This window comes from Arabidopsis lyrata (assembly GCF_000004255.2).
Source record: "Arabidopsis lyrata subsp. lyrata unplaced genomic scaffold ARALYscaffold_6, whole genome shotgun sequence".
Classification (NCBI taxonomy): domain Eukaryota; kingdom Viridiplantae; phylum Streptophyta; class Magnoliopsida; order Brassicales; family Brassicaceae; genus Arabidopsis; species Arabidopsis lyrata.
Genome location: NW_003302550.1, coordinates 6151042 through 6164993, shown reverse-complemented (window position 1 = coordinate 6164993; position 13952 = coordinate 6151042). Strand labels below are relative to the sequence as shown.

At 32.2% G+C, this 13952-nt stretch overlaps 3 protein-coding genes across 3 annotated transcripts; 1 reads left to right on the top strand and 2 right to left on the bottom strand.

Moving 5' to 3' along the window:
• The first annotated feature begins 546 nt into the window (after window positions 1-546).
• LOC9307721 (homeobox-leucine zipper protein HAT7) lies at window positions 547-2707 on the top strand. Its single transcript, XM_002873663.2, has 3 exons — window positions 547-1078; window positions 1249-1691; window positions 2275-2707. The coding sequence occupies exons 1-3, from the start codon at window positions 907-909 to the stop codon at window positions 2608-2610; spliced, it is 951 nt and encodes a 316-aa protein (XP_002873709.1). The 5' UTR covers window positions 547-906; the 3' UTR covers window positions 2611-2707.
• Window positions 2708-5943: 3236 nt separating this feature from the next.
• On the bottom strand, window positions 5944-8179 carry LOC9307720 (aldose 1-epimerase). Its single transcript, XM_002871605.2, has 6 exons — window positions 7479-8179; window positions 7321-7370; window positions 7085-7208; window positions 6885-6992; window positions 6475-6784; window positions 5944-6387 (listed from the first exon to the last, which is right to left on the bottom strand). The coding sequence occupies exons 1-6, from the start codon at window positions 8029-8031 to the stop codon at window positions 6078-6080; spliced, it is 1455 nt and encodes a 484-aa protein (XP_002871651.1). The 5' UTR covers window positions 8032-8179; the 3' UTR covers window positions 5944-6077.
• Window positions 8180-8627: 448 nt separating this feature from the next.
• Window positions 8628-11345, bottom strand: LOC9307719 (probable WRKY transcription factor 72). The gene is made up of 4 exons (XM_002871604.2): window positions 11128-11345; window positions 10347-10955; window positions 10126-10239; window positions 8628-9695 (listed from the first exon to the last, which is right to left on the bottom strand). Exons 1-4 carry the CDS (start codon window positions 11212-11214, stop codon window positions 8838-8840), a joined length of 1668 nt encoding a protein of 555 aa, XP_002871650.1. The 5' UTR covers window positions 11215-11345; the 3' UTR covers window positions 8628-8837.
• Between the last annotated feature and the right edge of the window lie 2607 nt (window positions 11346-13952).

Sequence of the window (13952 nt, the reverse complement as noted above, 5' to 3'; positions counted from 1 at the left end):
TCGAGGATTGAGAGTGGGTGTCATAGTTTCTTTTAATTTTTTTGCTTATCTTCTTAAAATGATTACATGTGTGTATATATTAATTATATAATAGAGATGTCTTTTTAGTCAAGTGGTTAAGTCCATTTGACTCCGCATTTTTCACCGGAATTCCACTCCACTACATCGCGTTACCTTTCGTAGTAGAGATTGACTATGGATCGGGCCTTGTCGATCCAAAAATGTCAAAAAAAAAATGTATATATTAATTATATAAATGAGTAGATCTAATAGTTTCGAACAGAGTTTCAAATTTTTTCTCCTTGATCTCAAATTTTTAAATAAGATTTTTCGAACTAATCTTTATATCATATCGTAGAAAGATAATATATCGATGAATCTCGAGATCTAACTGTGAATATTAGGATTATAATTGTGTGACAAATTAATTAATTAAATAGAAAAATGTTAAATCAACTGTATTAGTTGGTTTATAGTTGTACATATGTATAAGCTAAGCTGTATATTTAAACACTATATGCAGATGAAGTGGAAAATGTATGTACGTATCCATGTGCTCTGTAATTTTAATTTTAATTTCCCAAGTGTCCTATACATATTGAATCAAAAGAAAAATCAGCATATGCCCTAAAAGCTTAAATGGTATAAAGGGTGGGTCCTATACAAACCTCCCATGAACTGATCTCTTCCTTCTTCTTCTTCCTTCTTCTTCTTCTTCTTCTTCTTCCTCTACTCACTAAATTGTCCCTCATAAGAAAGATTCAAAGATCTTGTGATATTGATCTCCAACAAGTTCTTTATATAAGCTAGGAAAATTGATTAGCTCACAATTCATAAGAGGAGTTGATCATTGGTGGGCTTTGAGCGTGTGTATACATATATATTAATATATATATATAAATATATATGTATATGTATGAGGAGGAAAGGAACAATATTAATAATAATCAAGAAGGATTGAGATTGGAGATGGCCTTTCCACAACATGGCTTCATGTTTCAGCAACTCCATGAAGACAATGCTCATCACTTACCTTCCCCTACCTCTCTCCCTTCTTGTCCTCCTCACCTCTTCTATGGTAAGTACCTCTCTCTCTCTTACCAAATTTATCAATTTTCCGTTTGGTCACTTCGGAATTCACATGGCGACTACGAGATTACTGGGGGGGGGGGGGGGGGGCTTGAAATCCCAAATTACCAAAAAAAAGAAATAAGTGGTAAAGTCTGTTTTCTTTGTTTTGGTGTATAGGAGGAGGAGGAGGAAACTACATGATGAACAGATCAATGTCGTTCACGGGAGTATCAGATCATCATCATCATCTAACTCAAAAAAGCCCGACAACAACGAACAACATGAATGATCAAGACCAGGTAGGCGAGGAAGACAATCTATCAGATGATGGGTCACATATGATGTTAGGAGAGAAGAAGAAGAGGCTGAATTTAGAGCAAGTTAGGGCATTAGAGAAGAGCTTCGAGCTAGGGAACAAGCTGGAGCCAGAGAGGAAGATGCAGCTTGCTAAGGCTTTAGGGTTGCAGCCTAGGCAGATTGCGATATGGTTTCAGAACAGGAGAGCTAGGTGGAAGACAAAGCAGCTCGAGAGAGACTATGATTCTCTCAAGAAACAGTTCGATGTTTTGAAATCAGACAATGATTCTCTTCTTGCCCACAACAAGAAACTACATGCTGAGGTATGTAATATACACACAAATTCAACTAGTCTTTGTACATCCTCATTCCTCACGTTATTTTTAAAGGCTAATCTTATCCAAACGATGTCCGATTAAATTGATATGAATGTTTTTACAAGTCACTAAATTATGAATATTATAGGTTCTTCGTGGTCTTTACGATGAAAAAATAAGAGAATGTGTATTCATAGTTTGTAGAATTTTAGCTAATGAATTATTATTATCATTCATCAAGCATATACAAAAGGAAAACCTTCATGGATTAACACGTAGTTGGAGATCTTGGAATAGCTTTAATATATAGTATATAGTATATAGTATGATATCATCTGCAATTAGATCATTGATTGGCTCTTGATCCAACGCAAAGATGTTTGTCAAAAGACATTAATTATAAATTTCATTTTTTATTAGTAAATAAAGATTCTTGTGTACATACATTTTAAACTAGTAAACTTCCCATGTGCTTGTGGAGTTGACATCACAATAATTTATTTTTATTTAACAAATTAATATAATTATATGTGAATAAATCTCTCCACTGACTTTGGTTTACGTGTGATGATATTGGTACATAAAACAGTTAGTGGCATTGAAAAAACACGACCGTAAAGAATCAGCAAAGATCAAGAGAGAATTGGCAGAAGCTTCATGGAGCAACAATGGGAGCACAGAAAATAATCATAACAATAATAGTTCAGACGTTAATCATGTGAGCATGATCAAAGATCTTTTTCCCTCTTCAATCCCATCCGCAACCACGACCACGACCTCGACCAATATTGATCATCAGATTGTTCAAGAACAAGATCCAGGGTTTTGCAATATGTTCAATGGTATTGATGAAACGACGTCGGCTAGTTATTGGGCATGGCCTGACCAGCAGCAACAACATCACAATCATCATCAGTTCAATTGATTATATTGTCTAAGAACAACATCATACTCATCTTGATATCATTATTATCATCAAAAGAAAATTTCGTAGATTTTTTTAATTGAGTGTTTTATAATTATTTGGCACTTTTAAAATTAAATTGAATTGGGTTATTATGTTTTTTTTCCCTTTGGGTTTGTAGAAAATTGGTGTATAGGGGATACTTAACAATTTGTAGTATGATATTTTCTTGTTACTTCAATTGAATGAATAAACTTTTCTTTCGTATCAAATATATATATAACAAAAAAGTGCACTAAATATATATATTTTTTAATCTAAAACACATGCTACTAAAGATTTTTGTCAGTAATGACGATTTTTTTTTACTATCGCTTCTTGTTAGTCACATAACATCATTTTTATTCACTACTTTAATATGCAAATAATTTTTTTTCTAAATCCAGCTTCATATCTTTTTGAAGTGAATGTGTCAAAAAAATTTTCTTCTTCCAGCTTCATATCGTTTTTTTTCTTCTTCTAAAAGTGTAACAAAAAAAAATTCAATTTATTTAAAGTATAACAACACATACATATATGTTAATTCTAAATATTTTGCTAGGTTGGAACAGAAAGCTAAAAGGAAAATAACAAAAACATATGGAAAATTTTCAGATGCATGTGCCTTCGGGTGGGATTCCAGCTCTGCCATTGACACAACATGACCGATGAAATATATCTTACATCTGACATTTTTCCATCTAACTTTTAATTTATAAAATCGTGTGCTCGTGTCTGATTTATTTTTAATCAGATTTCTAAGATATTTTTTTGTATATAGTTAATTACCGTCATTTAATTAAAAATCATCAATCAATTCAAAACTAATTTAGTTTTATCATATATATATGTATAATTTATATAAATATTTGTTTAAATCTTCATTCATTTTAGTATACTTTAAATTTTAATAGTTTGTAAAAATATAATATATATATATTTTTATCATAAATTACGTTTTGTTTGATCTAATAATTGTTTAGTTAGAAACTTACAAAATTTTTCTATGCTATTTTTAATATGTGATTTTCTTTCTTATAGTACATGCAAATTGCAAAATCTAAAGAAGGAACTCATACCGAATCATAATTTATCTTTAAAATTTTAATGTGTGTGTGTGTCACGTTGTCAGTCGGATATATAAATCTAATATTCAAATCGATTTTGGAATGCAATTTACTTTTTATTCAATCACAATGTTGAGAGTACTGTTTTACACTTTTACTTTTCATATACTTGTATCATTTTTTTTAGTTCACCAATCAGAGCCATATAAATTTGGACTGATACTCAAAGTGATAGTCAGTAAAACGTTGTGTTTTTTCTCGTTTAAGATATTTATACCAACTACAGTATGGAAGTTATTATTAACGATTTTAGATATAATGATAGTGGTAACTAACTAAAGGATGATTATTGGAAGCACACATTCCAAAGACGAAGAAGAAAAGTCCAAAAAGAGAACAGAAGTGAAACAGTGTTTCGGAGAATCGTTCACTCATCCGTAGCTAGCTTTTCGGATCTTTGGATGCTTTTGAATTCAAGTATTAATAGAAACTCTCTCTTAAGATAAATATATTTATTTATTTTTGTTATAACACAAGAAAACAAATAAAGTACCAAATATTTTGCTTCTTTGTGGGCTCTCCATGTGACCTCACTGCCACTTCACTTCTCACAAAAACTCAAACTTGCGATTGTGGAAGTTTGGCCAAAAAAATCTAAGACTACACAATATATATGTTTAAAATTAAAACTGTACTCGTATGTGTAGCATCCAATTAATTATGAGGTGGTTACGTTGTTAGGCAATGGTTTTTCTTAACTCTACTGTGATAAATCCCTAAACCTAAACTTAGAAAAAATAAAACGAATACCCTTTATCAAAAATAAATAAATAAACCATTAAACCTAAACTTTTCAGTTTTACCAAGTAAAATGAAACGAATTGTTGGTGTATAGGGTACGGATTTTAGGGTGAAAGGAAAGTTATTGTAAAACTTAAAATTTATGGTCAGATCACAAAATTATATGCCAAACTCCACCTAATTTTTCGGACATCACTCAATACGTGTACGTACTTACATACGTAGTTTATGGAATATATAGCTAGATAATGGCATGTGAGATCTTGGGTTTCTCGTATATTTTATATGGTTGTATAAGAATTTTGGTTTAAGTGCACATGTTTAAGTTAATGGATAATGAATGGGTCAACTCCTAAAATGTTCTGTTTTCTACTTTTCTACATTTGATTTAACAAACACCGTCATAACGAATAGCTTGACCTGGCATAATCGTTTTTTTATTTTTTTATTTTTTATAAGTTGTTATAGAGGACATATTGGTTTATACTTTTGCCTAATAATAATAATGTGTATCTGTATATAATTTTTTTTTCTTAAATGTACAAATTTATGGTCGATTGACGATTACTATTCTTAACCGCATACAAAGTCATACTCCCTCCGTTTCAAAATTTAAGACGTTTTGGAGAAACTTTTTGTTTCAAAATATAATTAAGTCATTTTCAAGTTACTATGCAAATTATATATTACTTTAATATTTTATAATTATTTTTATTATGCAGTCTATTTTATGATTGGCTGAACTTTTAAAAAATAGATCTTCTTAATCGGCGTGCTTTTAGCTAAAACGCCTTATATTTTGAAACGGAGGGAATATCTCTTTTAAGATCGTTACAGTTGGTGGTAAGCATCACAAACTCATTCTTCTAATTTACTTGAATTAATTTCGTTCAAAAGATCTAATTCCCAAAGAGCTCAGGATTCTAGTGATTTTTATTGTTTTATTTTAATCACAATTGGATTTACTGAAATAATAAAGGCCAAGACGAGAAAGTCTATATATGTCCACGAGCGACATCTCAACATATGCCCGAAAGGTATTTGTTTGATGAACCAATGAGTAAACTCTTTGAAAGATGCTTTGTATTATACCGGAAAAAAAAAACGAAGATGCTTTGTATAAAAAAAAAGGACGTCAGGATTCTTGAAAACACTTGGTGTGAGCATCTTTTTGAGATTGGTACGTCCTTGACTCTTGTTGGTGGGGCTCTTACTCTTAGATACAAATATCAAACCCTTAAGGTACGTCTTCAGTGGAGTTACGTTATATGCATCACAAACTGGTTTCGGATCTTAATCAAATTCATAGGGCACTGAATTTTCCTCTATGATGTTACAGATAAAAAGTAAATAGAACAACGAGAATTTGGTGAAGTTCATAACCAAAATTACGTATCAAAACAAGAAGAAAACATAGTGTGTATGAGTTATGCATAAAGAGATGGAATATTCACGTTAAAATCATGAAATTTAATAGTTTAAGAATTGTTACAAAATTACAATGTAACTAGTTTCTTCTTCATATGACCATTGAACATGGTTCCAAAGGTAATCATGTATGTAACAAAATATAAAAATAGTCTATGAAACAATAGAAAACTTGAAGAGCATAGTGTGCTTGTATTTCTTCCCTGGCTCGACAATCTGTGAAGGAAATTTCGGATGGTTTAATGCGTCTGGATAACTTTGTGTTTCTAAACATAATCCCCCGAAAGCTTGGTAAACCGCCCCATTCTTCCCTTTGATATCCTTTAACATTCCTCCGGTATAGAATTGCAAACCCGGTTGGTTTCCGGATAACTCCATTTTTCTCCCCGATTTCTTATCTACGAGTTCCACTATCTTTCTCATCTTTTTCGCCTTACCATCTAAGCAATAATTTATATCATATCTGCAATAAAGAAAAAAACAATCATATAGGTAACTATTCATACTAAAAAATGATATTTTAGCCTAGTATATATGTGCTATCACTCACCCTGTTTTAAGATCCTTCATATTATCTTTTATAGGGCGGAGTTGGAGAAAATCATACGCTGTTCCTTTCACTGGAGTGATTTTTCCGGTGGGAATGAGCTCACCATCGACGGGAGTATAGCTTGAGCCGAGGATTTGAATTTCTTCAGACAAAATATCTCCGGAATTATGACCACCAAGATTCCAATAACTGTGATGAGCTAAGTTCACCGGAGTTGCTTTATCTATAGGCTTTGCCTCCATCACCACACTCAATTCATTGTCTTTGACAAGTTTGTATGTCACCGTGACATTGAGTTCTCCGGGAAACCCTATTGATATATAAAAAAGGAACTAGTAATCGTTAGATTCTTCCTTAAATAGTACATTTCAAAAGTTTAGGGTAAAATAAAGAAGTGAAAGAAAGGGAACCTTGATCGCCATCAGGGCTTGTGTAAGTGAAGACAATGTGAGGTTTCTTGCCATCATACTTGTGTTTTGCAACTGCCCACACAACATCCCCAAATCCTTTCTTGCCACCTAAATTAACAAAAATGTTAATCCATTACACCTATTCGCATAAATCATAACTAATTGATCTAATTATGTTATGGCACTCATAATTAATTTACCATGAAGTGTGTTTTTCCCATCGTTGGCACTTGTCTTGTACTCTTTACCATTCAATTTGAATTTGGCATTTCCTATTCTATTTGCTACTCGGCCCACGGTTGCTCCGAAATACACCTTGTCGGTCTAAATAGTGATTACAAATTACTTTATTAGTTTATTAGTATAACAAAAACATAATATAATTCAAAAGACATTAAAAGTATAACACACCCGGTAAAAAGGATTTTCTACATACCTTGTAGGATTTGACGCTATCATAGCCAAGAACAATATCGTCCATTTTTCCTGAAAATCCGTATTAAACATTATAATAAAATTTTAGTATATGTCTATATATTACATATAAGATGAGTTGCATTTTAGCCAACTATCAATGTGATTGGGTTCACTAACCATTTTTGTCAGGGAAATGGAGAGACATGATTGAAGCACCCCAATTTGTGAATTTGATCGTTAGATTTCCCTTCTTGAGCTCGTATAACCCAATATTCTCCTTCTCATTATCATCTCCATCAACTTCATCTTCATCATCATCGTCGTCATCATCATCGGTATCATCATCCGTATCATCATCATCATCATCATTGTGTCCATCCTTCTTTTTATCCTTATGCTTCTTTTCATCATCATCATCTTTATCATGACCAACGCTCTTTTTCTTATCAACATGCTTCTTCTCATCATCCTTGTCTTTGTTTTCATGTTGATTATCCTTTTTGTGCACATCATGCCCTTTCTTTTTGTCCTTTTTATCGTTTTCTTCATCATCAGAACTTGCACCATCTACCTTTTCTCCTCCCTTACTATCATGATCAACCTTCTTATCTTTCTTACTGCTCTCTAGATCTTTTGATTTCACTTCAATGTTGTCGGCAAATGTGACACTTATCACAACTCCTAACGTAACCAATAGAATTAAACATAACAAAACAGAACTTCTCGCCATGTTGAAGAAGACAAATAAGAATTCGAAGTAATATGAGTCAGATCAATTTCTTGGTGAGTATTTATATAGGTTGAATGTTATTGGATAAGATAGGACAAAATTAGGAAATTTTGACGATTTGTGATTCATAGAGAAGTTAGGAGATAAAACCGGAATGTTTTTTCCAATTATAATTTTTCTTCTTATCACTAAAATCTTTACAGCTAAACTTGCATGATTCACCAAATCTAAAAGATAAACACAAACACACTATTTTTATGATACATCACATGATCCCTTTGGGCATTATTGTTATATGTCACTAAGGCCTATTTGTTAAGGCCCACTAAGGCTGAATCAGCATATCAGATCCATCAAACACTTTCGCCTTAATTTTACTGTGTATATATTTTTCACTCTTTTTTTTTTTTTTTTTTTTTTTATACCCTCTCTCTCTTTCTTTCTTTCTTTTTTTTCAAACTGTAATTTTCGTGAAAGTTGAAACCAAATTGTAACGTTGACTCTTTTTTAGTATTTTCATTATTTCAGTATTGTAATTTTCTGTTTGATTATTAATTACTTTAGTAGATAGATTAAATCATTGTATCGTCTCAATCTAACTCAAAGTAGAAAATAATATTTGCTAGACAAGAAAACATTAAAATTGTACATTTAGTTTGGTTTATTTGAATTCGGTTCCATAGTCTCCTAACTTAAAAAGAAAAAAGTAAACACTTTTGAGAAACGAACGAACAAGAATCAACATCTTTTGATACAATACTAAATCACCTAATAAAAAAATCACCCCGAAAGACAAGAAGAATTTACTAGCTTTTCTCTTCGTTGTTCACGAAATTAGTCGTGGATGACGAAGAAGAAGAATTCTTGAACATAGAGAAGGGAGGAAGTTGCGACGATGGTTGATCCATAGCCGCACCCGTTTGATTACTCGCCATTATGTTAGACATCAATAAGCTGCTAAAATAGCCTCCACAACCTTTGTTATTATTTGTCGCGGTGGTTTGCTGAATGTTATTGCTAATCGAATGCCGTGGACCGACGATCTGTTGTTCCCCGTTGGATCCGACCATAGTTGAGATCGCAGCAGCGATCACCGAGTGAAAACTTGGGTCGGAAGTAAGCGCTTTTGTTAGGGTTTCGGTTAAGGACTGGCTATTTTGGACTGTTTTTCCTAGGTTGGACGTCCCAAATTGGACGTTGTTGTAAGGATATGGAGTATAAGAAGAATACCCATTACCCCAAATCGCGGGTAGGTTGAGAGTAGACGAGTTTGATGATGTTGATGTAGTAGAGGAGAAATTTAGGCTTGTGGATGGGAATCTTTGGAAAGAGTTTGAGAATTTGTTGAAATTTAAAGAAGGCAATGAAGAAGAAGACGATGAAGAGTGTTGTGGAGCGGTGAGGTCTAGAGTGACGGTGGGATGTAATGGGGAGTGAAGCGTGGGTGAGTAGAAGGATTTGTTGTTGTTGTTGAATCTTGAATTGTCGTAGAGGTTATTTCCGATCATTTCGGCGGCTGATGAGGAGGAAGAGCCCGAGAGGAGCATGGAGGCAGCGGCTGAAGTGGTGGAGGCCATGGTGGTGGCCGAGAGTGGAAGAGAATGGCTGTGTGTTCCTTCATAGGTTGTGATTAGTATAGACATGTCATCTGCACATCTTTGGACCTAAAACACACATAATTTAGGACAAATAGTTAGATCATATCTTTGTTTTTTTTGTACATTGGTCCTAATTATTCTATAGAATTGCTCAAAATAGTATATGGAACACCAGTCAACCTTTTAATCTTAAAAAGGTTACTAAACAATTCATGATGATCCAAAAGACCAACAAATTCTATCATTCAGTTGAAATTGTATGGTTTTTTACTTGATTACTGCAAATAAAACTAAAATCAGATCCAAACCAAACCAGAACGAAAATTCAAACCGATTTTTCTCTTTTCAAAATCTTCTTTGAATTAAAAATATGACATATGAACTAAAATTAAAACCTTAGCAAACTAAGTAATGCTAGATATGGTTCACTTTACTATTCTTTCAGAATTGTAAAACCATAAGATAGATATATTTGATTATTTGGTAGATATATTACCTGTTTTCTAACCGGACATCCAGGTGCAACCGTGCAGCGATAATATGCTCGTGGACATGGATTTCCTTTCGCAATCTTTTGTCCATATTTTCTCCATTGACAACCATCATTCATCTATAGACAATATAATAAACATGTCCAAATCATTAGTCATATATAAATAGTCAAATTGTTTAGTTAACGTTATAGATCAACTTGAATGTATAATTTAAAGAACGTACCGTTGGCGTGTCACATCTTGCTCTAACACAAACTCTAGCTCTCTTAACATGGTTTTGTTGACCGGCCTCACCATCAGCATCGCCACCTGAGGCTGGTGCTGGAGAGCTTCTCTTCCCCGCAACTTTACCTGGTGGCCAAGTTTCTCCTGGAGCTTCTTCCGAGCCATGGCTAGAATTGGCACGATTCTCCATAGATAAACCCTCGTTCGTTTCACGGCCGTTGCCATTATTGATCCCTAGGGTCAAGCCAGCCTTGGTCAACTCTTCGTCAGCGTTGACTTCTGCGCTGATTGCGTCCGTTTTCTCTTCTCTTTTGGGGGTGCATTCACTTGGGGAAGAACTTCTTCTCCCTAGTGAAAGCGATACAAGCTCGCGTTCTTGGTCAATAGAACTCAAATCCGTCGTCGTTGGCTTGGGATGATCAACCATGTTTTGATTTCTAGTTGCGGTGTTTGAAGGTTCTTGTTGAATTATGTCGAAGAATCTGAGCTTGAGAGATTTGTAATCACTTTCAATTCGTTCCAGCATCCCTTTAAGCTTCTCGTTCTCTTCCTTCACCTCGCTCATCTCTGCCTTGGCAGATTCAAGTTCTTGGTGATCTCCATCATCCTAATTAAGATTATTGAATATACAAGTTGATTAGTTACTCAACTAAATCTAAAATTGTTCTTTATTCTTAGTTTCTAACACATATATCATACCGATCCATTCTTAGGATCTAAATTCCTTCCTTATACGTATAAGATTTTGTATATGCATAGATAGAGTTGGTGGTATTTACCTTACTAGCTTCATGGACTTGAACAGATCCAAAAACCTTATCCTTAAGAGGAGACTCTGAAGTGGGTAATTTCAAAAGAACCTCCATAGTTATAAATATCAGAAGATTTTCGTCTTCTTCTTCTTGTTTAAATTTTCTTTTCTTTTTGTTTTCTGTTTTTTTCCTTCAGAAACATATTATCAAACCCTTTACTTATAGCCATTTGTGTTTGTGTGTAGTTTCTTCGAGGGGACCCAAAGCGTCAACACTTCAACATGTTCAATTTTTTATTTTATTTTTATTGAATTTCAGTACCTTTTCCTCCAATCATATCTGTGTTATTTATTTTAAACTAACTAGCGAAAAAAGAAATTATTTCCTGACTTTGTTGGTAATAATACTACTTCTCCGTTTAAATAGGGTCAATTAAAAAAAATATTACAACTAGTACATCGAAAAAAAATGATCAAACTTAGTAGGATTTCTTAATTATACGTTTTCTAAAAGCGTATATAAATAAGTTTTGAATACGCATCATATTGAAATTAAATCTAATGAAGAATTTTTAACATGAAGACTGTGATGAATTTAACAGAAAGTATAAATTTCCTTTTTGTTAATTGAACCAAATGTAGGTAAAGTCTATATATATGGATCTTGGTTATTAGATCAGAGTATTATTTAAATATCCAAATGCAATAAATGAAACCAATACTTATAAGAAGGAGCCTACATGTACGGCGTCAAATAGAGATTCTATAATGTGAAAGGATATGTCATTGAAGCTTCATGGGAGAAGACTTCTTCTATCTCTTGGCCTCACATCACATGAGCATTCGTCAACTCTTTAGATCTTATATTGTTTCTTTATTAAGGGTATTTATTAGTCCTCCCTCATCAAAAACATGTTTTATATTCCATATACAGTATGTACAAGTTTACACATTCATAAACATACCATTCAGAATATCCAAGTTTACATAGATAATATTTCTGATTGATAATCGACATAATTGCATAATAACGATATATTCTTCAGATTTTGTGTTACCATTTTAGTGACAATTAGACCAAAAAGGAAATGCTATTATTAAAACAAGTTTAAAGGTTATTCGTGCAAATGGAAAACAAAGTTTGAAAACGAGTATTTGAAAAAGATTTTGAGTATAATTCAACAACAAGTCATTAAGAAACAAATCTAAAAGTCAAATCATGCAACAAGAGATATTGATAACAGTATTAAGCATTTGATTATTGTTATATGTATTAAACCTTGTTCATATGGTAGGCCAAAGGGTGCGTATACCGGTCAATACGCAGGTCACACACGGTAATTGTATGATTTTGTCAACTATTGACTTTGTTAATAAAAAAATTAATCCTTTTTTATTTTCCAATGTTATTATCATATTCGTGTTACATTTAATTTCATTTTACAACCAACATACGAATGTCAAATGCTTCACATAGTTGATAGTTGTCAAATTTCGTCAGTGACGTAACGCTGCATGGCGTTGAAAAAAACATGCATTTTTTTCCGTCAAAAGACATGCATTATTTGTTCTTTCTCTTATATAAAGATTTGTACATAATTTAGTTTCAAATCTCAAAATATAATGGAATATTTAAAATTATTATTCACAGTTATACACATGAGCGTTACTCGAACACAAGTATCAGTAAAATTTCGAAGAGAAAACACATTAAGTAGCTAACCATTTTCTTATTAATGTACTATAAGCTGGCAAATTGTTGTCTTTCCTGTCTCCAATTCTTCAAACAGGACAATTTATTATTTCTAATTTCAAATTAATACTTCCTCCGTTTTCTTATAAGTGATGTTTTAGGAGAATACACATATATTAAAAAATCATTTAATTTTTGTTTATTTATAAACTAAAACATCATTTATTATTCAATCAACCAATAAAAAAACAATCTACAAAATATAAATCGTCAAAACCAATAAAAAATATATTTAATTTTGCATTGAAAATTGAAAATATCATATATTTAAAAATAAAATTTAAAATTTAAAATATCACTTATAAAATAACGATGTGAGTACTATAATTGTTTGTAGTGCCATACATAAGAAAGAACGACTAAATTAAAATTTTGATCGCACAACATTTAATAATTTCTTTCGTGAATATGATTAAATTTACTAAATTATAAGTCAAGTTGAATCTTGAATACTGAATTTGGTCTCGATCCAAGTTTCCATTTTTTTTCTTTTGGGGATCTGAGCTCCCACAGATTTTTCTATTTTTTATCACAAAAAAATATATATTACTCTCTAGACATTTTGATCAACTCAACTTACATCATCCATTTGTTTTTCGTTTTTTAGTATAAACAAAAGACTTTTTGATGACGATTATTAATGTGTGTATAGTTCATTATATGGTTAAGTAAACAATCGTGGTCGCAATGTGGCTTTTGTTTAATTGATTGATTAAACAGCTAACTATTGAATTAGTATTGAGATATTACATTAGGTCATTAGCAATAGCACGTCCCACATGATTAACTCCACATTAACTAAGTAAAATTAATTACTAACTAAATGGAAATCTCAAACTATTTTTTGATAAATTTTGTTAAATTATTGATGCCATTTTACCATGGTACCTACCGTAATTTCAATTTTTTAAAAATGTAAAACTGTTTCGTTTTCTGATAACGAACCCCGTCATATTTATTTTAAAGAGTGGTGATGAAATTTAAATATTTTTCTGTGGAAACTTATCGATGGCTTAATCATCCATAATAAGACAAAGAAAGATTATCAACCTTTTAGTCTTATTTAGACAATAAAAAGTCATTGGTCAACTGTATTAAAT

Excerpts from the sequence above, each read along its gene's own strand:
- LOC9307721 (XM_002873663.2), top strand. The coding sequence starts at position 907 with ATGTATATGTATGAGGAGGAAAGGAACAATATTAATAATAATCAAGAA. Across the intron at positions 1,079-1,248 it reads TCCTCCTCACCTCTTCTATG|GAGGAGGAGGAGGAAACTAC; the intron begins GTAAGTACCTCT and ends TTTGGTGTATAG. Across the intron at positions 1,692-2,274 it reads ACAAGAAACTACATGCTGAG|TTAGTGGCATTGAAAAAACA; the intron begins GTATGTAATATA and ends TACATAAAACAG.
- LOC9307719 (XM_002871604.2), bottom strand. The coding sequence starts at position 11,214 with ATGGAGGTTCTTTTGAAATTACCCACTTCAGAGTCTCCTCTTAAGGAT. Across the intron at positions 10,956-11,127 it reads AAGTCCATGAAGCTAGTAAG|GATGATGGAGATCACCAAGA; the intron begins GTAAATACCACC and ends AATCTTAATTAG. Across the intron at positions 9,696-10,125 it reads GATGTCCGGTTAGAAAACAG|GTCCAAAGATGTGCAGATGA; the intron begins GTAATATATCTA and ends TGTGTGTTTTAG.
- LOC9307720 (XM_002871605.2), bottom strand. The coding sequence starts at position 8,031 with ATGGCGAGAAGTTCTGTTTTGTTATGTTTAATTCTATTGGTTACGTTA. Across the intron at positions 7,371-7,478 it reads CCATTTCCCTGACAAAAATG|GAAAAATGGACGATATTGTT; the intron begins GTTAGTGAACCC and ends ACGGATTTTCAG. Across the intron at positions 6,785-6,884 it reads AAGCCCTGATGGCGATCAAG|GGTTTCCCGGAGAACTCAAT; the intron begins GTTCCCTTTCTT and ends ATATATCAATAG.